The sequence below is a fragment of the Ammospiza caudacuta genome, chromosome 13, assembly GCF_027887145.1.
Source record: "Ammospiza caudacuta isolate bAmmCau1 chromosome 13, bAmmCau1.pri, whole genome shotgun sequence".
Lineage (NCBI taxonomy): Eukaryota > Metazoa > Chordata > Aves > Passeriformes > Passerellidae > Ammospiza > Ammospiza caudacuta.
Genome location: NC_080605.1, coordinates 8,793,553 through 8,817,376, shown reverse-complemented (window position 1 = coordinate 8,817,376; position 23,824 = coordinate 8,793,553). Strand labels below are relative to the sequence as shown.

Sequence of the window (23,824 nt, the reverse complement as noted above, 5' to 3'; positions counted from 1 at the left end):
ATTTAATGATTTTAATACAGTTGTTACATTACTATTCTGTCAACACACTGCAAAGCAGAGATTTTTACTTCAGTGCATTATTTACATATAGATAAAGCAGGCACTTTTATCTCCAAAAGTAACTCCTGCTTAGAGAATATGCACAGACACTCCTGTTCTTCCACATTGATGAAATCATTTTTAGGCATGTTTGGAGTGTACACATAAATGTTCTAATTGGGAACTGCCTTCTCCGTGGCAATAGTGTTTATAAAAAGGGCACTTCCCCCCCTCCTTTATAAACTTAAACTTCTGAAGTCAATGTGAAATCAAACAGTTACTTCATGTTGCTTGTACCCTGGTGGCTTCTCAAGACAGTCAGGTGCTGGGGGGTTTTATTCTGAAATAAAGCCCTCTGACATTAAACAGAAAGGTCAAAACAGTCATTAGTGAAATGAATGCTCCATCTAAAAATAGCACTATTTTTATAACACTCAAAAGTGACAGAAAATAACAAGGGTAATCAGAAGTGAACTTGCAGCAGGTTCTGTACAGTTAGGTTTCATTGCAATTTCTAGTTCTAGTAAGTAAAATCAGGGGAAGCAGGGTGAGACTGCACTGTACTTTTTTACCCTGACCTGTTTTATTTACTGTTGATTCAAAGATTCATTGAAGCTAACCAGTTTGAAACAGGTTTCAAATTCTCAGCTGGGGTGCTGTTGCTGTTTTCCTTCCTGGCTCTCACTGCCTTTCTCAGGCAGCCATCAGGAGAGGCCAGGGGCTGTGGAACCTTTCCCTTCCATGGTGCCTCTGGGCTGTGGTCAGTGTTTGGGTGCTCAGCTGAGAGCAGGGGCACAGGCAGGAATGGCTGCACCGGAGGGGGGCGGAGAGGAAATCCAGACTGAAGGCAGAGAATTTAGTTGGAGATGGTGAAGAGCAAACCCTGGATGAATTTCTATAAAAGAGGATGTTCATTTCAGATGGACTTGAAATTCTGAGAGGAGGACTGACCTAATGGTGTGTGGGGTAAAGGAAGCACAGCTGCAAAAGGCTGGGTTGGGGGGAGTCTAGGAGTCTTTCTGTGTGACAGAAACCATGGGATATGGATCAGGGCTGGACCTGCTGTTGGGTGTGGAGGTGGGTGGTTGGAAACTGCCTGTATGTTTAGTTCTGCAGCAAAAAGATTTACAGGAAAAATAGAAATGCTTTCATGTTTAAGGTGTTAGAGTGCTGTCCTGCATTTTAATCTGTCTTGTTTATGGATTTCCCTTGTCATGATCCATAAGCTGTTGCAATTATCCCAGAGTTGCTTGGGTTAGAAGGTACCTTAGATCTCATCCAGTTACAACCCCTGCCATGGGCAGGACACCTTCCACTATCCCAGGTTGCTCCAAGCCCCATTCAACCTGGCCTTGGGCACTGCCAGGGATCCAGGGGCAGCCTGTGCAAGGCCTCACCACCCTCACAGGGAAGAATTTCTTCCTTATTTCTAACCTAAACCTGCTCTCTTCCAGCCTAAGGCCATTCCCCCTTGCCCTGTCTCTGCATGTCCTTGTCCAAAGCCCCTCCCCAGCTCTCTTTATGTCCTGGAAGGGGCTCTGGGGTTCCTCCTGCAGACTGAGCAGCCCCAGCTCCCAGCCCATCTGCACAGGAGAGGTGCTGCTGCCCTTGATCAGTTTGGTCCCGGCACTGGGTTCTCAGCAGCTGCTTCTCTCCAGTGCAGCTCTCTGGTTCCCAAGCCCCATGGCACAAAAGCTGTGCTCTTGCTGCCCAAGGTGGGCACCACAGACAGTAAAGCTCCTTTAGGTACATTGTACAAACATTGCTAAAAATGTAGCTAGCTCAAGATGGGCTGTGCTGTGTTCAAATTACAGTTTTAGTGTTTGTGGCTGTGTCTGGGGTGACTTGGACATTGATACAGGGTAGTTCTAAATGCACTAAATAAACTCAATGCAGTCTAGCCAGTCAAGTTTTATGTTGCTTTTGGGGGAGATTTTTCAGTCTTCAGTGGGCAGTATGTTGATGCAGTGTCAAAATTCCCTGATCCTATCAAGAAAAGATGGATGGGAGTGCTGTGCTTCCTCTGGAGCAAGCTTTAGAATCTTGGAGCTAGGAGCACTGTACTCAAATAGCTTCCCTTTTACAGGCAGAAACATACATTCTAATAATCTGTTTCCTTTTTTTTGTAAGAATGAATGCTGAATTCAGTATTTATATATATATATATATTAACCGGTGATCAGATGTAGCAGAGGTGGGGTAGCAGCATCTTATTACTAAGCCAATTACTAAGCTAAATTCAATTATAGCCAAATTTGCTCACCAACTCACTTTTTAGGGTGAGTTGTGAGTAAAATGCTAATACACAGTGGTTTTGTGCTGCCGCATTATGAGATATCTTTTGTATTAAGTGTCTGGTGTATATTTTAGTTGATTTTCAGTATTGTAGATCTAAAATGCTGGATAACTTCCATGCTTCCTTATTGTATTCTCAGGCTGTTGAGTTTTGTTGATGAATATTCCAATTGCTTATCTTGTATTTATGTTAATCACTGGCTGTTAAATCCAAAATAGGAAAGTGTATTTAAATGTGAACACATTTTGCATTTCTTTAAGAGAAAGGTTTCCTCTCAGGCAGTGTTTGTTTTTTACTTCTATCCATTCACTTATGCCATAGGTGCTACATCTCAGGAAATCTGCCTGAATCTGACAACAAGATCTTCCCCCATCCCAACTATTGAGTGTTTTCCTTATCTTTGCTGAACCATGTCACAAATTGGGGATGCAAGAAGTGCCCTGCAGGCTTAGTCTAGTGCTCCATCCAGCTAGCTCAATATTCTTTCCCTGGCAGCAGAAAAGTGGATTTTTTTCCCCTTCCTTTTTCATATTTCCATTTTTATATCTATAGAATCTACAACTACCCTAGGGCTGTTAAAGGTACCTCCTTGCCTTTTATTTTTACCATCTCTTCATGTACCTGTTGTCTGGTAAAACCATCACCTTTGTATTCTGTGAAGAATTGCTTGTTGAGCTCCAGATTAGTTGGTTTAATAACCTCAGGTTGGAAATATCTCTCACTGTGCTGCCGTGAGGGTCATAGGAATTTGAACAGCCCTCAGTACTTTGTCTGTGCTTTTTAAACTCAGAGATCTTTATGGAATAGATTCTAACAGCTGAAATTGCAACCTGAACTGCCTTCCAAAGGCAGTGTGCAGCATAGCTACAGACAAGTGACTTTTTCTGAGCATATTTAACATGATAGGCGTTCCTTGTAGGAACAAGGGGCTGAGTTTTCTTGATGCAGCCAGAAGCAAAACAGAAATGTTGCAGTTTTCAATGTGATTAGTGTATTGTAACACAGAAAGTGTAGAAAAGAACTGTACATGTCTTCATTGTTGTGTAACCCCAGTACTGATCATAGAGATATTCATGCATTTGTTGGCTCCATCTGTTCTCCTGCAGCTCTTACATCTTTAGGAATTTAGTAATAATAGACATGGAAAGCAGTGACAGTGAGGTGGGAGATATGTTGTGGACACCATTCTTTTGGAGAGGAAACATTTGCAAGGATTCTTTGCTATGGCTGTTAGGTATTTTAAAGTGCACATATTCTTGTTGCCTCTCTCAGATTCTCTTGGGGTCAAAAACTTACATAATCAAACCAGAAAGAATCATGAAGTGAGGTAGGTTGAAAGTAAAATTTGGGAATTAACTGATCTAGAACACTGTTCCAGACAGGACTTGTGTTTTCTTACGCATTTCTTTCACAAACTTAGGAGAAAATACTTGTAATTCTGAACTATACAAATTTGTGAGTAGTTATTTCAGGTGTCTAAATTGCATCACCTTTTTATACTGCTGTTGCAAAGAAATGCTTTTGTTTTGCTTGGTTTGAAATCTGACATTCTTGATCCAAATGGATAATTGCTTGTAAATATTAACAATTTGACTTGGATTCAGTGCAAGAGAGTTTAATCCCAGAATCATGCATAAGCATTTCAAACTTGTAGCTTCTCAGAAGGCTTAAGGATAAGAAAGAGGACAATTGGCAATAAGGTACCAGTGGAGCTGGCTCAGAGGGCTCTAGAACTAGAGGTGGTGTTGTTGTACCTGTATTAAGTTGTCCTATGGGAAATCACAGCTTGTTCCTTTAATGCAGGAGCAGCGTGGCACCAGCTCCTCTAGACTATTTTTAGAAGATTATCTGCTCTCTTAGCCTGCCTTTGCATTTTGCCAGTGCAGTGTGACATTACAGCAGCCTTGGAGCTGCTCTGCTGTGTTGGTTCCATTTGTTCTGTACAGTGTTATGTGCCTGGAGTTAGGAAAAAGGAGATGGAGGAGTACAGGGAGAGGGGCAGAGAGCAAAATTATTTACTGACTTAAAAGAGAAGCTGGTTTGGAGGAGGGAGTTCAGTGCAAAACAGGAATGTTTCTGAATGGAATTGTCTTTAAGCTGCTGGGGAGAAAGGCAGAGCAGGGTCCTGGGCAGGAACAACCCCAGCACCAGCACAGGCAGGGGGTGACTCAGAGCAGCTCTGAGAGGGGGCTGGGGGGTCCTGGTGAACAGCAGGAGCCAGCACTGTGTCCTTGTGAGGCCAATGGGATCCTGGGGGCTTTGAGAAGAGCACTGAGCAGCTCAGGGAGGTGACCCTGCCCCTCTGCTCAGCCCTGGTGAGGATCACTGGGGTGCTGTGCCCAGCTCTGGGCTCCCCAGTGCCAGAGAGATGCGGAGCTCCTGGAGCAGCCGAGGGTGACACAGATGGTGAAGGGACAGGAGCAGCTCTGCTGAGGAAGGGCTGAGGGAGCTGGGGCAGGTTCTGGCATGGTGCCATTGGGTGAGTTCTGTCTGGTGTTGGCAGCTGGGCCACCTTGTCTCAGTCTGGGGCAGAGTCCCAAAATGTGGGTACAGAGCATTAGCAGAGGGAATGCTGAGTTACCCCTGCCAGGATCTGCCCTTGCACCGAGGACTGAGCAGAGAGGACTCACTCAGCAGTGGAGGTGGGAGATCAGCTCTGCAGTGAGAGATGGAGTCAGAGGTGCTGGGCAGAGGTTACAGAGCAGACAGGATGGCTGAGGGTCACCCAGCCTGCCCCAGCTGGGGAGCAAATGCTCATCCTTGGCTGGGCATTTCAATAGAACACTTCAGAGCCTTGCAGCATAACCTGGGAGCACTTGTAACATAACCTGGCAGCAACACAGCCTGGAGCTCAGAGTAAATTTCTGTACCAAGTACAGCAAGAACCCTACTTGAAATGATTATTTAAACCTCAAAAACATTTTTTAAGAGTAGGTGCATTTTGACCTGTAGGAAAATTAGTTAAGGCTTCTGTTATTTCATGTTTCTCTTTCTGCCCCTATGAAAATACTGGATTTTTAATATTTTTCTGGCTTATATCAATAGTAATCAACAGTATTGCACAAGCTTCCTTCTAGATGCAAAGTTAATATTTGAAAGTATATATAAGTTTTCTAACTTACATTTATAGTGTCTTCAGATTATTTTCATTACTTCTGTCTCACCTTCAGGAAGTCCTTAAGTATCACTGTAATTCATTCCAATGAAGCACACACTACCATGCTTTTCATGTGTATGCTGTAAAGGAAATAGCCATTTCAGATATTCAGAGGAATAAAATTAAATGGTAAAGCTTTTAAGCTGTGGGGGGGAGACATCTGTAAGGAGAATCTTTGTTGTTTTTTGTGAGTATGTGGGGTTTTTGTTTGAGTTTTGCTTGTTAGGTGTGGGGAGGTTTCTAGTTTTGTGGTTGTTGTTTGTTGCTGGGTTTTTTTCCCTGGAATACAATATCCCTTATTGTGCTATTTGAAATTCCCTGTACAGCCATCTACCTGCTTATTCAGTAAAACACTTCAGGGTAAAGCATTAATATTCTTTTTTTCTTTTTTTTTTTTTTTCTTTTTCCTGCAAAGTAACCATTGTGTTCTAGCTCAAAGAATGGCAGTTGAAATTGCAGGGAGGGAGGAGACGAGGAAAAAGAAAACAGGTGTTTAAATCTTAAAGAGTGGTTTTCTTAAATCTCGATTTCCAAACACTTGACTTAATTTTTAAAATTTTTTTTATTCCTCAACTGTAAGAGACAACCACTTTTTTTATTTTTTTAATAACAGCTTTTTCTTCCCATTTTCCTCATTTGGGGACTTCTCTCAAAGGCAGCAAATAAGCTTCTCTGTAGGCCTTGCCAGATAAATCCTTTGAAGCTCTACTTTGCACTGGTTTGATGTTTTAAAGAATTTTAGTGTATAGGAAGCCAGAAATATTTCTCCATCTACTTTTCTTCTCCTGTCAACAGTGTATCTGTTGCTTAATTCACCATATCACAAATAAAAGGCTAGTTGGTATTTATTGATATCTATAAATACAGAAGAGTACAAGACATGAAAATAGTTTTGAGGGTTGTGGTTTTAGTCTTTCTTACTTAATTTATCACTAGAATACAATGTATTTATAACTTCTAAAATATAGGTAATATTTTTAAACAATATATATTTACTAAGTGATCATATATTTGAGAGTGTGGTCTACTGTTAAATATCTCTTTTCTCTTACATTTTCCTCACAGATTTGTTCCTTACCACATCACCAAATTCCAAAACCATTCAGTTTGAGACATGGGTAAATAAGGTAAGAAAGATAAAGTTATAAACACCAAAGAGTTCTCTTCTGACATTTATGGTGATTTATAGATAGAAGACTGATCAGTTTGGTTTTATTCTTGCTGTCTGAAAGATTTTTTTTTATATTAAGTGAGCTTTATTAGATATATGACTCTAGGTCTTGGGTGAGATTTTCTGGGACAGAGGTTCAAAATGTCACTTCTGACTGTGCAAGTTACATTTGAGGAAATCCCAAGTCCTGTGTTAACTAAATATCATAACTGAAATTCAGGGGTGAGGAGTAATAGATCAAGGGATTAATAATTTATTGAGATTCTGCTTTTGTATTGTCTAACCTGGCCAGGGGCATCCTTTGTACCTTGTTATCCAAAAGGACTAGAGCTATCAGTTCACTTTTTAATGATGATGGAAAGTGCTCAGTGTGTTTCTTGTTAGTTAAGGGATGAGTTTTTGCCTGAAAATGAATCCAGCAGATCACAGTGAGTCACTGCAGAACAGAGTCTTGTGTGAGATAACCTGGCCATCTTCTCCCAAGCAAGAGTACTGAAAGCACTGAGTCATGAATCCTGGATTTACAGCTTTAGGTAGACTTTAAAAATCATTGCCTGGTGAGTGTTTGTTAGTACACAAGGTGTTTGTCCCGTTAGGGGGATTTCTTTGAATTTTCTTACAGATTTTGGACTCGTATTGTAAATATAATCCTGCATTATACATTTTGTACTGATAGATTTGCTTATCTTTAGAAAGAAAGAATTCTGTTCTTGGGAATCAATCAGCCCAGGAAAATAGGTTATACATGTAAAATGATTGGACATGTGTATGAAACTACAAATACTTTAACTGATCCATTAAAGCTGGTAAACTGCTCTTTATAGAAAAAAGTAATTCCCTTCATTGATGCACTATAAAATGCTTTTTAAATATTTGCCTTACACAAGATATGCTTTTAGGGCCAACTCAGGACCTCTTCTATTTCACTACATGGAAATGCATCAATATTAATTTTTCTCATCAGAATCACTATAAATTATGTGTCAAGGTAAAGATAAATAGTCAGACATGCAGTACAAGTAGCACTGTGTCCAGAGTTGCAGTGAAGTCTGCAAACTAAATATGATGTGGGTCCTGTTGGATATGGATAACTCTGCTCCTGTTGGGTATGGATAACTCTGCTCCTGTTGGGTATGGATAACTAACTCTGCTCCCTTCCCAAGCCTTTGGCTCTGTGCCTGTGTGTGCAGAGCCCTGTGCTGAGCTGGTGGCAGTGCCTGGGGAAGGATCCTTGGCTCCTTTAACATGGCTGCAAAAACTCAACACCTTCAAATGGGTTTGTGCCAGCTGTGATCCAGTTCTGTGATAAACAAAGACTCAGCACTTTTTATCTTTCTGATGGTATAATGAACTGTTGTTTTCTCCAGGCATAGATTTTAATAAAGGATAAATAAAACAAGTTCTAAGCCAGACCTAATAAAAATCAATTTATTTCCTAATTAGAAGGCAAATCAGGACCCTATTTTTAATTTTTATGCAGGTGTATTGTTATATATTACATGTGTCTATAAAATCACATGCTAATATGCAAAAATGCACAGTTGTATTCATAATCATTTAATTATCATTTAGATAATGTTGCTGAAATAATCCAGTCTCTTCCTCGTCGCACAGCAAAATTTATGGAAAGTGTATCTGAATATTACTATGGATGGATTTCCACAAGAATCCAGGAAGGATTAGAAATGCAAAATCTCAGTCCCAATTTTTGAAGAGTGCAGTTTTTTCCATAGCTGAGATGTCTCTTTCTTATCTGCTAAAGCCCTTCCCTAGTGATCTGTATTTTCTTTGGTTCAAAAGTCAGGTTTTTTCACTTACTCTGCAATTCAGTCTTTCCATCATCCTTGTTCTGTTTTCCAGGATGGGAACTTCTCTAAAGTTGGAAAAAGTAAGGAAATGCCCAGTGGTGCCAAAGTTGTTGGACAGTCTGTGTTTGCAGATTTTGGTGAGTTTGCTTCTTTTACACTGCCCTCAGTGTTGCTTTCTCTTGTTTTGGTTAGCTGCTTTACACCAGAGAACAAATAAAGGTGCTTAGCTCCAAATGGAGCTTTTATGTTTCTCTGCTTTTTCTCTTTAATGTGTTATATTTGTTTGTAAATCTTGAAATGTCTGGGAATAATTATTTACAAATTCAGCTTTGGTTATCCCAGTACATTCTGCCTCACGTGTATCTAATTTTAGTTGCTTTGAGGTGTGATGCTACACTAAACTTAATTTTATCAGACACTTATTTTATTTGTCATGATTTTAATTTTGTTGTCTCTAACCTTGTTCAGAAAACATTATCTGATTAAATGTTTCTAAATTCTTCTCTTGTACAAACTAATAAAGACTAAATGAAATAAAATTACTTGAATAAAAATTGCTGGAACATGGTAAAATCTTAATGGTTGTAATTGAAAATTCTGGAAGGCTTTTGGACAGAAGAAAAATTTAATTTATATGTAAATCTATTTTTGCAAGGGTTAGTGAAAGCCTATATTTTTCTATTAGAATGTACCTTCCCAGTCAATTGTGGCTTATCAATGTTTTGTCATGTTACAAAGAATGGGGCATGTTGGTTTTGTAGTGCAGACAATAATATTTTTCTATGCAGTAAAATAGCAATTTTCCAACCAGAGGCAAGGTGTTGCAGGCCTGACTCTGCTGATATAATTGACTGTAAATAACATCTTTAAAAAAATAATTTACTGTATTTATACAACACACTTGTTACAGTGAGACTGACCCTGTCTTCAAATGTTGAAACAGTGCTATTGTTTGACAACATTTCCTTCAAAAACTTATTTTAAAGAAAATGACAATTTTTAAACTCCTCAGTGTGACTCACTTGCTCTGTGCTGCCACTTACAAGTGTTTGGAGGCTGACCTGTGAATGCAAGGCACCTCTGCTGGATGGGCAATGGTCCCTAGATCAGATCTACAGGAGATGAACTCAGGTAGAACCTGAACTGTGCCCCAGGCTCTTCTGTGAAATGTTTGCCCCATTTTCTAAAATCTTTGGCAAAGTTTTAATAAAATATTTTACTATTTATCTTCAAGTTTGAATACTTACCTATGTAATATATGAAGGAAAGAATAGAATAATACAGTTTTTGCAGTTAAAAAAAATTAAATATGCTGGGTCTTTTGTAATAATTTTCCAAGCTGATGTTCTGAATAATGTGTCTTAATAGGTACTAAATAGAAATTTTTAATAAGTTTTTAACAATGGCAGTGTGAAGAGCTATCTTAACGTAGGATAATTTTATCTCTAATGAGCCCAAATGATAAATCATAATCTTAGAAATTCATAGTAATTAATAGAATTGTAATAAACCCTGGATATCTTCACAAAGAGAAGTGGAACTGTTCCAATGTGAAAGTTAACATTTTGACTGTGTGGCTAAATGGAGAGCACAGTGCTGTGGCAGGGCAGTGGTTTGGTACAGCTGAGCTTGGGAGGAGGGGCAGTGGCCCAGGGACTGCTGGGCTGGAGCTGCAGCACCCTTGTTCAATGCCCTCACTGCTAATTATCATCAGATTGATTTGTTCTGCTCCAGCCCAACCAAGGGGCAGCATCTCCCATGGTGGGTTTGCTGCTCTGGCACAGTACCTGCATTTCCCCCTGTGCTATGTCTGCTCACATTTAGGTACTTCACAGTGCTGGCTTTGAGCTTACAGCTGCTTGTGCTGAGCTGGAGTTAAAGACAATGAGTACTAGAAATGGATTGTCAGACTTGAACCTCTCCTGTTTTCAGTTTTCCATTTCAAAACTGACAGAATCATGACTGTGAGTCAAAGAAAGTTAAGGTGTGATGGTTTGCAGTTTGGAATAATGTGGCCATCTATAATGGAGCTCACTGATTGCACAACAAATCAAAATACCACAATGAAATGGAAAATGAGATATATTAGAAGATTGTGCTGCCTCTACCTTTGGCAGGTTCTGCCAAGCTGTGCATGATGCAGAATGTGCTGTGCACTCACACTCTGCTGTGCCACAGGCACCCTGCTCTTGGCACGGGGACACAGCCACTGGCACTAGAAATGTTCAAAACACAGCACAAGCCTCTGACATTCTTACTTCTGACTTGCCTGCCTCTATTTTTCTTCCCCTCCTTGACATTTTCTGTACCTCACAGCTGATGTGCCAGCTTTGCCATTTGCTCAAGGTCTCAGAGGGTTCTGCATCTCTGTGCTTTCCCTCTGGCACTTGCCATGAATTAACTGTGTGCCTGTTGGGCTCTGCAGCAGTGTCAGACCTGAGCTTGGGGCTGCTGCCTTCCCTCTCACACCCTCCTTTGTGCTTGTGCCTTCTTGCACTCCTGCAGTGCAAGGTTCTGATTTACTGATCACACCTGCCTCTTCACAAAACAAGCATTGTTTCAAAAGGTCACTTTGTCTAACATTCTTTCCTGCTTCTGAAAATTTTATTTCAAGTACCCTTTCCAGCCATGAGTATTTACCAGTCATTTGAAAAAAGGGGGGAGCTTTGTATAAGCTCTGACTGAGCTTATACAAAGCTTATTCTGACTGAGAACTTCCAAAAGCAACTAATTTGGGATAAGATTTCCTTTCTTAAACTAAGCACGTTGAACAACAGCTATCAAGTATAAATTATTTGGCTAAGTGGAGTTGGAAAAACCAGCAATTAGGTGACTCATGAGAAGCTGTCACAGATGTTGGTATAATCTTAGTACCAAGTGTTCCTGAATACTGAAAAAATAAAGATTTTTTTTTCATTAAAAAAATATGCAGATCTATGTTTGTATGCATCTGAAAGTCCAGTACATTTATATATATATATGTGTGTGTGTGTGTGTGTGTGTATTTTAATGGAAAATTACATAGAAGGATGTGTGTGTATATCAATACACTGATGGTAATGGAGCAGACCTTATACTTTATGACTAAGTTGGAACCTCTGCAATAAGTAGCACTTCCCCCTGTTACATGATAGCAGTGATTTGTACATCAATCTGATCAAAGGACAGGGAACAATTGACAAATTTGTATTGCCCTTTTAAAAATAAATCAGAAATGCTTTTTGACATCTATTACAAATGGCATTTCAATTGATTAAGGTGAGCAGAGTTGGACGCTCGAGAATTCTGCACTTATTTAGTTGCCACATTGCTCCAAACAAGTAAGAGCTCTTCATTATTACTTTTTCTATTCTCATGTCACTATGGTAATTGCAGTGCAGTGGTTGCTATAGCAAAAATGATTAATCCTGCACTGTTGTTATCTGTGAGCTGGCAGAGGAGTTTTATAAGATCTGCTTGTACTGTCTTTAGAGGAAATCATAGATGTTGTCTAGAATCCTGATAAATACTTGCAAGTATATAGAGAGTTTTATTACATGTCACTTAAATTACTAGGAAAATGTTGTATTTTTAAAGACATTGAAGGATTTCAATGGGACAATCTGAAAATGACCAGTTTTTTTAGCATTAGATGAATGTGAACCATATTTTGGACACAATAACCTGCTATTTTCTCATTAATGTAAAGATTAATGACATGGTTTTGAAGTAGTGAGTCAGAAATGATTAGCACAGGATATTGTGCTGATTATACGAGCCATTAATTCATTTCTATAGGAAACTGGTGTTGTAATTGGTATTTAACTATGATTACTTCAGTTGGATAGCAGAGATTTAAGATCATCCTTTGGTATCTGAGACTGTGAAAGTTTGATTAATCACTCATTGATTTTGCTTAGTTAAGGCAAAGAACTTTGTTTTGGCCTGTATTTAAAGGAGGGAGAAAATGGCTTTTTGAAATCAAACTTGATCATGGTGTCCTCATAAGTAAATACAGTGCAACTCCTCGTTTCTCTAGGTAGCTTTTAGCCAACCCAGTCCTTTATTTTTTAGTCACCATTTGATTTCTTAGCTGCTGCCCTTTCTCTTCTCTAAGAAGTTTGCATTCACCTCTGCTGTGCACACTTTTTGAACTATGCTATGCTTTTTGAGCAAATATGAGTTGGGTTTGTTAAAGTTCCATCAAAGTCTTTTAGAGACCTGAACTCAATTTTTTCTCATATTTAAAATCCAGTTATCCAACTAATAATCCTAATAGAATCCTCTCTGTTCTCCCCCCTACCAAGTAATTGAACTATTTGATGGATATTAACTACTTGTATGACATGTGGTAGTAATTATCACTTTCCTTGTAGGAAATGATAGCTCATTATTGCCAATTAATTATGTTTAAAGAGGATAACATAGTGCCTAACCTTTGGGGGTTTTTCAGCCTTTCATTGCACAGTGCCAAATGCATTTTGTTGAAAGATTTTTTTAAAGTAGACCTTAATTATCCTGCAGCTGAATATACTTTAAATGCACTGCTTTTCTGCCTGCAGTTGCATTTTGATTTTGTACCTTTTCATTTTATCTGTCAGCTTCATTCTAACATCTGAATTTCTTTTTTCACTCAGAATGTTGCATCCTCAGATGCAGTAGCAATGTATCAAAAGGAAATTTTAATGGTCCATTTTGGTAAATAAGCCCTTAAGAAAACCATTCTCCTTTGAGCACTGTGTTGTGAAAATATTTAGTGCTCCTGTAGTCAATGGAAGGATTCTCTAAGAACCTTAAGATGCAGGGTGACAATACTTCTGTGTGTGAAATGCTCTGCATATGAGGGAAGCTGGGTTTACTGGGATCAGTTTGGGTGGAAAAGGTATGAAAGTTAATGGAAATGAAGCCTTATGAGAGACTTTAGATATGGAAGAGATTCTTTTACTACCAGATGCACTTCTGAAGCAGCAGTGTATAGAGACATAGCAGGATAATTGGCACTTGTGTTTTGAGTCTGGGAAAGTGATATCTCAATGTTTTAAATGTAGATCCCAAACAGTGTCAGTTTCTGAGGGGCGAAAATCAGGTTCCCATGTTTTGCCAAGGTCTTTATGTTCAGACGAATGCTAGAATCTCCTGGGAAAAAGAACTGCTGATGCTTCATATTATTTTTTAAGTCAAAGGGGCTTGAAACTTAAGAAGAACTTTTCTTTCTTTCCAACAATAAAATTGGTGTAGTGCTGCATGTGGCACTTGGTTATCTGTTCCTTGTTGAACAACTTCACAGGATTGAGTTTTTCTTTGGCCCTGTTGATGGTTGGTGCAGGAGGAGCTCTGGGCCCAGGCTGAGCTGACCCAAGGCAGTTCCACCAGTGCCTTGCCTTGCTTTGTGTTACCCATCCCTTCCTTTGCCAGCACCTGCAGCTTTGTTGCCATGGGAGCTTTGAAGATGAGGAACATCACAGAGCTCCAAAAGTACAGCCAGGCTTGGGAGTTTGTTTTAATGTGAAACGGGTGAAACAAGCATCTTTCAGCAGAAACAGCCCAGGAGTTCCAGCAGTGATTTTGTGTGGTGTGGGGGCAGTTCACATTGTATTTGCTGCAGTTTCTTTTCCCTGCTTGGATCACAGCTAGTGCTGGAATTGCCATTTGAGGCAGAAGGCTGCTCTGTTGGCTCTGCTGCAGCCTGGAAGTCTCACTGTGCAGTTTGCTGGCACGCTGTGTTTAAGTGCTTCTATGCAGTGGAGCTGTGAATATGCCTTCTTTGGAAGGACTTAAAATCAGAATTGATTTAGTGTGAAGAAGAGGGTTATGAGGCTTTCTTTAATGTCCACAGAACTTTGAATCATCTGTAAAAGCTCTTTGCATCTGTTTTTTGAAGTTATGATTCACATTTGCTAAAGGCAGCTGACATTGATTGTTTTAATAATGTGTAATTTTCTTAGTAATTTATTATAACTGCCTCTGTCATGACCATCTCACTGAGCACCTAAAGGCACAGAGTGACAAAAGAATTCTAATTATTTAATTTAATTAATAATTTAATTCTAATTATTTAATTACTTGAGAAGATAAATTTAAGATAATCAGCTTTCAAACAAACCTTTATTTTATTTGAATATCCAGCTCAGTTGTACTTATTGTAGGCTTCTTGCCTGCCCCAGAAGGGTATTGCTGTAGTACAACCCTGACAGGGCTTTTTGCTTCTTTTTCCTCTTATTGTTCTTCAGAGCTGTAAATTGAAGACTCATGAGAGAGGATACTGACAACTGAGCAAAGACAAGAGGGAGAGATGTATGAATGAGAACTTTGTGGTACATGAATGTTCTTGTTTTTATGTTCAGAATTATGAAAGCTGACTTTCTTGGCCTGTATAGTTAACATATTTCCATTTCAACAAATAGGGTTAGAAAGGACCTCTACAGATCATCAAGTCCAACTCCCAGCTTGCTAGAAAACTTCTTCTCTATTTAACAGAACTTTCAAAAGTTACAATGATCAGTCTATGATCTCAGAATAACCCCAAAAAGTTGATTCCATTTTTGTTTTTAAAGGAGCAGAAGATTACACTGCAGCAAAAGTACAGAGCATTTAAATTAAAAAGGTTTAGATCATACACCCACCAAAAGCTGTCTTGCTCTTCATAGCTACAACTTTTATCTTGCAGTATTATGAAACAGTTTTGGAGTGAGTGATCACAGAACTTGCCATTGCCATCAAAGAAATTGCCCAAGCGCCATCTTCTTTTCATAGCCCATATTGGAAAGTACATTGCACAAGCATGAATCTAACAGTCCTTGAACCTGGTGTCACTTTGTGACACCTTTTTCTATGTTTGTTAAGGAATTTGAACATTGAGGTTGAATTTCTTTTGCCTAGGTTTACACATGCTAAGGAAGTTACAAGTGTGTTTGTTTTATAAGCACCTCTGATAGCTCTGAGTTTGGGAAGAAGTTTCTTGTGTGGAGCTCCTTTGACCATTTGCTATTTGTGAATTCAGTTTAAAATGTGTTCTCAGACTGCAGTTCCTTGGTATTGCTTTTGGAGCATCTAACAATTCCAATAACATTATGTTGTGTTTAATCTGATTGACAAGACTTTTTCTGCTCACTCCCATTCAAATTTACTTTTAGAACAGATTGAAAATACTTGATCTGTGTGAACATTGACAATCAGTGTTAAAGCTCAGCAATGGCTCTCACACAGCCTGTCTGTGCAAGGTGTGCTCCCAGGACAGTGGTTTTGGAGTGCTGGGATGGGGCTGCCAGCCCTTGGCAAACATGGGCAAGTGTTGGAAAGAAGGTTCTTGTTAGAAATACAGCAAACAGGCAGTTGTAGGTAATGATTCTCACATGATTCCTAGATGGAATAAGACTTCTAATTTTATCTTTACATATTTAGACATAAGTGCAGTTTTGCAGGTGATGAGTACGTAGGACTGTTCTTTTTCTAGCCCTTTTCAAGCCTACAAGACTTGATCTTTATTAACCATGGGGTTATACTGGATCACAGTCAAGCCAGAATTTATGTGTAGAGAACTTGCTCATTAACAGTTGAGTTTTTGTTTCTTGCTCCAAGCTGAGTGCTACTAGCACAGGACATTTGGAGTCTGGAGTGTTGGGGCACACCTACTGCTGCAAATGATATTGGAATTGCAAATAAGATTTCCACCAGTTTGGAATGAGATTTCAGTTTTAAATGAAAGGGACAGAAAGACAGAGTGGTAGACCCCAGAACTCTGTGAAGATTACAGAGGGTCTCCATGACAGGTTTCCTAGGTAGACCTAGGCTGCAGGAGATTATTAAAGACATGTAATGCAAGGTATTTTTCATAAATACTTGAAACCAGCCTAGGTGTGATGGGATCATCCAGCTGTTGTCACCAATGCATGTTTTGTCACCTGTGCATACCTAATTGCACTGATCAGTTGTGCTAATGATACTCCTTTGAATTTGTGTCTTCCTTTGTGGAGAAATTTAACTTCAAGATCAGAATTAAAAACTGAAGGATGTTTATTTACATTGGGATTGAAAGCAGGCATGAAGATAGGAGGTGTTTCTTCAATCCAAGGTGAATTTGTTGTTAGTTAAAACTCTTGAATTAGCTACTGCTGGGGTTGTTTTTTCTGTGGTCTTCAAGGCCAGTAGTTTGCATTCCAGCAGGTGCTTCCAAGGTGGAATCATGTAAAGATGAAGAAGGAAATATTTTGGAAAAGCTGCTGTATCGATTTGTTGGTTTCACAGTGTCTTTGAAAAAGCTTCAGAAATGCAGGAAACATTTTATTTCTGGTTATAAAAGATGGATCTGTACATCGTAAGATGTGCTTTGGAAATAAAAACTGTAAAGGAAATAAGATGAAATATTATAATAGAAATGAAGAATGTTGGGCTTTTCTTTCCTTGATTGCTACTTTTCTGTAATACAGAATTTGACTAATGGTGGATTTTCTTAAACTATTTAGGTACAACTCAGAAGATATTCTTGTTTCATTGATGTCCTGTTTCCATCTACATGTTCAATGCTGGAGCTTTACTTGAAACCTTTTAACATTTGTTCTGTCTGCTCTAAGTGCCGAATTAATGTTTTTATATCTCATCTTTGTGATCTTTAAATTCAGCTGAGCAGAGTGTAAAAGAGGAAAATAAAGACCAAACAAACAAAATCCAAGCAATCTGATCCAGTCTCCATAGTATGGATGCCTTTATCTGGGAAATTTCTGTGAGGTGGAAACAACAATAATTTGAGTTGTGTCAGCTTAAGAATGGCCTCTCATCTTGTTTTCAGGATGTTTTTTGACAAAATATATTTTTAAAATAAATATTTTTTTCAAAACTGTGCTGTAAATTTTAAACAGATTTTTCTCTTTATCTTGAATTTTTTTTTTTTTTACTACTGGATTCTTAAATATCTGTTACACAGAACTGAAGAGAAATTGCAACTGAAAACATGATTCTGTAAGAGAAATTATGTAAATGGACTTTTATCTTCTGGTCAAAGGAATTGAGGAAACTCTGGCCTACCAATATGGAATATATATCCTAGTATTTTCAATTTGCAGGGACAAAGGCGTGGTGTTTGATGCATATTTGTATTTATTCATTCTTTGATCATACTGGATATTTTAATCAAATCTTTTAATCAAGTCTTGAGCTTGTAATTAATCAGCAGCACCTTCACATGGAAGGTGATGGCTCTGTGTGTAATTGTGTGCCAGTTCTGTCCCTCCTGTCCTATGCATTGGTTATTCCTCAAAGCTCCAAGGGTGTTTTCATCAACGTCCTGCCCTACTGTGAGCATCTCCTACCCACACTATCAAACTGAGTTATTGGTATAACAAGATGAATGTTTGCAGTATAAGTAGAATCAAACATTTTATATTCTCCTCTGCTCCATAGCATAATTTAAAATGAGAACATCCTCATTCTTGTCCCTTTCTCAAACACAGGAAGGTGGCTCTTTGTCCTTGTGTGTTATTGAAAAACTTCTAAAATCACTTCAGACTGAAACTTTTGTGGAAATGTATTTAAAATGTTAGGGCTTAATTTACATTTTATATTCAGAAAACACATATCTCTGCAGCATTAATTAAATTTTAGCAAATCCTTCAATATTCCCATGGTTTATAATTTGCAAATTGAACACTTTCTTCCATTTAAGTTTAGAAAAAACTGTAGTCCAACAGCATTTTAATGTGTTCATGCAAGCAAAGATTGAAGATGACAACATGTTTTAATTCTTGTTCTTGAGTGATGCAGAAGGAAAACCTGTGCTGATTTCAGACAGATTCAATAGTTGCTGTGTTGATTTCTCTGTTCAAGAGTGGGGATTCCCTTTCCCTTCTCTTTGGGTGTGAACTTCCTGGATTTCTATCACCTAGGCTACTTCACTTCCTAAATTCTCTATCCTGGAGCAGAGAGCTGCCATGAGGATTTGGGAGGGCTTTGGTGGTGAGGTAAAGTAATTCATGAGGCAGATGGGATGTAGGAAGCCACTAAAAGTTTGGCTTTATCACTTGGAGATATTTGGGGAAGTCTGATATTTTCATCACTCCTCCTCCCCTTATAACCCTCCTTTCCATCTCCCAGCTTGCTGATGGAATAGGGGAGGGACCCAGAGCTGCAGCTGCACAGCCGTGGATGTGCACACAGCCCCAGAGGGAGTGCAGCCTCACAGAGTTATGGGCTGGCAGCTGAGGCAGCTTTCTCATGGTGCTGGTGAACTATGACAGGACCTCCGGGCTGGGGCCGGTTCTGGACTGGAAAATGAATAAGGGCTTCAGTGACAGGCAACTCTGGGTTTTGCATATTAGCTCAGGAGATTTCATCAAGGAATTTTACAAAATCCACTTCCCTAAATAAACTGGTTTGGATTTCTGCAAAGCCAAGCAGTAGATGTGCTTGAGGCCCCTTGGTGCTCTCAGCACTTTTGTGGTTCGTACAGAAATCTGTTTTGTAGCATGTTCCTAAGCTGCATTTCTGAAACATCAGACCAGCACAAATTTCATTTATTGTGGAATAGCCAAGCAGCTGTCAGGGAGCCAGACTGAGAGGATGTTTGTGGCTGTAACCTGCAATATTTTATAGGTATAATATAAATCCAGTGTGGAAATGATTCAAGTCATTAACGTGCCAGCTGAGGACCTCTCTGTGTTTCAGTGCTCACAGTGAACACTGTGGTTATCTCAAATGAAACACCCAGCTCCTCAGAGCTGCACAGGCTAAGGGGCAGGGTGAAGAGGTGAATTGTTTTTGTTACACTGTGAGCTTTGGTTCCATGGGCTGGAGAAGTGGATTGCCTGCAGTGTGCCTGAGCTGGGGTACCATGGCAAGCTGTGGTTCTGGTGGGGTCTGGCAGCCCAGGCTCTCAGTTCCTGCTGCTGCCCCTGGGCACTGCTCCTCTCCCTCTGTGCCTCCCAGGGAGCTGCCACTGCTGGCCTGGCCCTGGAGGAAGGCAGGGCTGCAAGCTCACCATGGCAACACTGAGATTTCTCCTGCACTAGATAATGGACAGTAAATTATTACTTTTTCCCCACTCCATGCTCTGTGTGTCAAAACTCCAGATGCAAATAGTCATTGCTTGTTTAAATATTAAAAGGTCATTATTCTACTCAAGGTTTTGGAAATCCATGGATTAAAGGCTCTTAAAGAACATTTTTGAAAACATGTAATTTACTCAAATTTACCTAATTCTGTAAGCCGGGGATTTATTAGCCATTGTGTTAATCAACTCCCCAGTGTTGTGTTTTGTGTTAAGTACAGATTAAGATATTACTTGTGAACTCATGACTCTTCCTGAAGTCTTGCTGACAGCACAAGAGTTTAAAACTAGTTCAGAAAATTAAATAAGTTTCTATGGTGGACTTGTAATGGTGGATTGGTATCAAAGGTAATTTTTTCCCCAACTGAACACAGGGATTAAATTACTAAGGACTTCCTCTTCTCAGTATGTCAGGAAAATTTCAAATTCTCTCAATATTATGGGTCAAGATGAAAGTACATTGGCAAAGGCAATCTTCAAACAGAAGACATAAATTATTAGGTTAAGGATTTGAACAGGTCTAGTTTATATAATGTAATTTTTTACATTTAAAAAAGGTGTAAATTATTCACAGCTGATTATTTCATATAAACAGGGTTTCTGATTTTGCAGATACAAAGCTGACAAGTTTTTTTTTTTTCTTTTTGACAGATGGGGATGGACAAAGTGAACATTTATTACCAGTCTGTGAAGATGAAGCATGTCAAAGAAGTGCCATCTACCTAACCAAGCTGGGACTGGACCAGGTAATGAGAATTTGGAATAGCAAACACAAAGCAAAGTACTGTGTTTATATAATTATATAAAAGAGAAATTTTTCAGGAAAGGAATAAAATCTCCTCACCTTTAATTACAGAATACAAGAGACTTGTATTTATGTACTTGTGTGTTCCATATCTGAAAAAAATGTGGGTTTGGTGAAAGAGGTTCCTAGAATTTTTTATAATGGATAATTCTACTCAAAGAAATGATGGAGGCTCCTGAGGAGTGACTTTCTTGTAAAACACTGCATTCTAAGCACCATAACTGTTCCAGCATGAGATGAAAAACAAGGTTTGTGCTAAGAGCTGGAAACAAATGTAATTCAAATGAGCTTGTTTAGTTTAACTTAGGGAGTTATTTTAGAGTAAAAATAGATATGCACACACATATATCATTGAACCAGCCCTCACTTCTTACCCCTAATTTCTACTTTGTCTTTGTTTCTTACTAATGAAGTAAATTTCGAGGTGGTATAGAACACTTTTTTTAGGCTGTGTGTCTTCAGGGCTGGGATCTGTTAAATTATTGGAGGGTTGTTTGTTTGTGACACTACTGGCTTTCACAGACTTGGTTATAATTCATGGAATAGATTATTATATGTTCATTTATTTAAGGATGTGATCATCTGGTTTAAGAATATACAGGCTCTAATTTATAATAAAGTTGCAGCACACAATAAATTAGCCAGATGTCTGTTGGATGGCTTAATAAATGTTTTACTAAATTAATACTTTGCAATGTGAACCTAAAGGCCAAGGTGACATGTAAAGTGCTTGTAGCTGACAGCAAAACCCACTGTAGGGTACTCAGAGAAATCTAAAATGTGTGCCATACGTGTTGCTAACCATGTTATGAATTACTGATTATTCCCTCACTGAAAAATTTTAAGTTGAATTTTGTGCTAAAAGTAGTACCCTCTCTGATCTAAAATTCAGAATTTATAGCTGAACTTGTTACAGTCTGCAGCCCAAGTTTAGAGTGTAGATTTTGTCATTTAAAGAATCAAAATTTATAGAATACAGGCTGCAGCCTGCAAGTGAGGAAAGTCACTCTGTGTAGGAAAGGAAAGCACAGAGCTCCCAGTGAGTGCAGGGGGGATGACTGGGATGGGACATGACATCAGAGTATGAAAGAATAACTCTAAATTTGGTCATTTATATCTTTCAGCCTTCTGAGCTCAGCAGCTCTGTTCCCAAAACCCCCTTTTGCTGTGCACACTGGTTGGTTGGTTCTGGGTTCTTGGGTTCTTGTTTGGGTTTGGATTTATTTTTTTTACATTCATTCATCCCCTCTACACACAGAGAACAGCCAGTGGAATGGAGCATTGCTGGGTGCTGGGGTACAGCAGGGTTTGAGTTAAGGGGCAGAGCCTTTGCAAAAGCAAGGGGATGCTCAGTTTGTGATCCTTGCAGTGCTCCAGGAGAACCAGGCTGTGTGGAACAGGGGGTGCCTGGGCTGCTCCTTGCAAAGGACAGCTGCACTGGAGCCCTCAGGTTACTTCCTTACTCTGGATAATACAAGAATTAAAAGGAATTTGAGTTTTGCTCCTCAAGTAAATTTGAGACAAACACTGTAAATTCAAGTAATTTCTCTGTAGAAAAGTGAACCCCTCACAAACAGCTGGAACCACTGGGAGCAGTGGGGTCTGAGGGTCCTGTTGGTCAGGTTATGTTCCCAAAAGGAAGTGGTGCAGTAGTGCCAGAGGAAGGTGTGGGTCAGTTTGCATAATTTCAGAAAGTTTCAGGATAGAGTCTGTGATTGTAACCTGCTCTGATCTAACATGGCATACAGCCAGTTTTTATAGTGCTTCATAAGTTCATTTTTTGACAATAAAAACTACTAGTTTGAATAAACTACTTAGTCACAGATACATCAGATATTTAACCTATATTTAATTTGTTTACTCAATTTAGCAATTTCACTGTGTTGTTTAAATTTGAAAAAAAAAAAAAAACAAGTATAATGACTTCTGACATAAAAATTAGCAATTAAATATTGCCCCTTTATTTTAAACAGCAAAGAACCCAAAAGATTCTCACCCTGCTAGGAAAAAGTGTTAACAAGTATTTGGACTTACCTAGAAACGTTAAAGCAATTTTCCCTCCCTATTTTTAGAATGACTTTAATTAAAAATGACAGTATCAAATGGCATGCAATAATGACTTATTCTGGTCTAACCTTTTAAAGAATTCTATCTAGAATACTCTTTTCTTGAACTCATCTGGAGGTGATGCAGCTTTTTGCTTTTGAAACTTTTTCTCCTTTCTGTTCTGAAACAGTGAAAAGTATCATGTCTTCATTCTGCAGCTTTTCCCATGTGCTGCATGCTTCCTTCAGGTAGAAATCTATTCAAATATGCCAATTCTTATATTTATTTGGAAATAAATGTTTCATTTCACTGAATTTGGTCATTGTGAGGTCAGATGATTTTACTGAATCAGTTACTCTTCATGAGAAATGATAAACTTTGTGGCAACAGACTGGAATAGATTCTATTTACCAATCCCTTCACAGTTTGATGGAAATAATAAGGAGCCCTTGTAGTGAGCAGAATGTGTTTCAACAAGACGATGGTACTGGAGGGGAATCTGTGGGAAACTGAGAAATTGCAGGACTATTATTGAAAAAATAGAAGGCTTTGTATCTCCATTGTCTTTTTTCCATTTTTGCTGTGGGGTTTTGTGGCTTTTTTTTTTTTTTTTTTTTTTTTAGTTAAGGGTGTAGTAACAAATTCTTGTTTTCAGAATTTCTTTTTTCTTTATAAGCAACTGATCTCAAATCTGAAGGACCTCAAATGAGATTACAGTCTTATAAAAAAATACTTTGCCTATTGGGCCTGGTTCTGTCTTTCTTGCTTGTTTGCTGTAGCATTTGATAAAACCAAACCGAAACAGTTACTGCAGTTCCATGATGGTGTGTGATGCTTTGGGATGAAATGCATAAAAGTCAGAAACACACATCTGTACAATTAGTGGCTCTAGAACTTACACTGAGGAGAGGCAGGCAATGGCTTGTCAGGCTTTGGAGTTGTTCCAGAAAGATCCTGTCTGTCAGGATAGTTTTCCTGATGTCTTTGGCCCAACTGGATGGCTCCTGGAAAGCCAGGCCAAGCTAGGAGAATTATTTCAAGGATAACCTTTCATCATAGGTTTTAATTTATGTGATGCTGGTTGGGGGGGTTAAGTGTTAGGAATATCTCAGAATTTTTCTTTCAGATGATGGAGCAGAAGTAAAGGCCAGCAAAATACACATGAGTGGCTTAAGGAGATACAGACCTCCTAAGGTTTTAAAGGAATGTGAGTGTTTCCATAGCAACAGCAGAATTGCTGTCAGATCCAAGTGGAATCCTATATGCTGTTTCAGATTGTGGCAGGTGTTAGGACACCTCAGACTTCTTTAAATTCACCTGCAATAACTACAGTCTAATCTGGGAAATGTTTTGAAGTCCTTGGTACTGTTTAATGTAGGAACTCTAGATGCTGTGATATTCTTAGAGATGACTAATTCTTCTTTAATTTTGCCAAGTATTCTGTATGATTTTTCATTTGTTTCCTGAGGCAAACACTATTATTTC

General features: G+C 38.9%; 1 protein-coding gene across 2 annotated transcripts in view; it reads left to right on the top strand.

Moving 5' to 3' along the window:
* The window catches only part of ITFG1 (integrin alpha FG-GAP repeat containing 1), a 70,101-nt gene that overhangs the window by 15,606 nt on the left and 30,671 nt on the right, over window positions 1–23,824 (top strand). For both annotated transcript variants that reach the window (XM_058813300.1, XM_058813299.1), the window contains exons 7-9: window positions 6,558–6,619; window positions 8,524–8,608; window positions 20,140–20,234. In XM_058813300.1, the coding sequence (XP_058669283.1) occupies window positions 6,558–6,619; window positions 8,524–8,608; window positions 20,140–20,234 (242 nt within the window). The remainder of the gene's footprint in view (window positions 1–6,557; window positions 6,620–8,523; window positions 8,609–20,139; window positions 20,235–23,824) is intronic.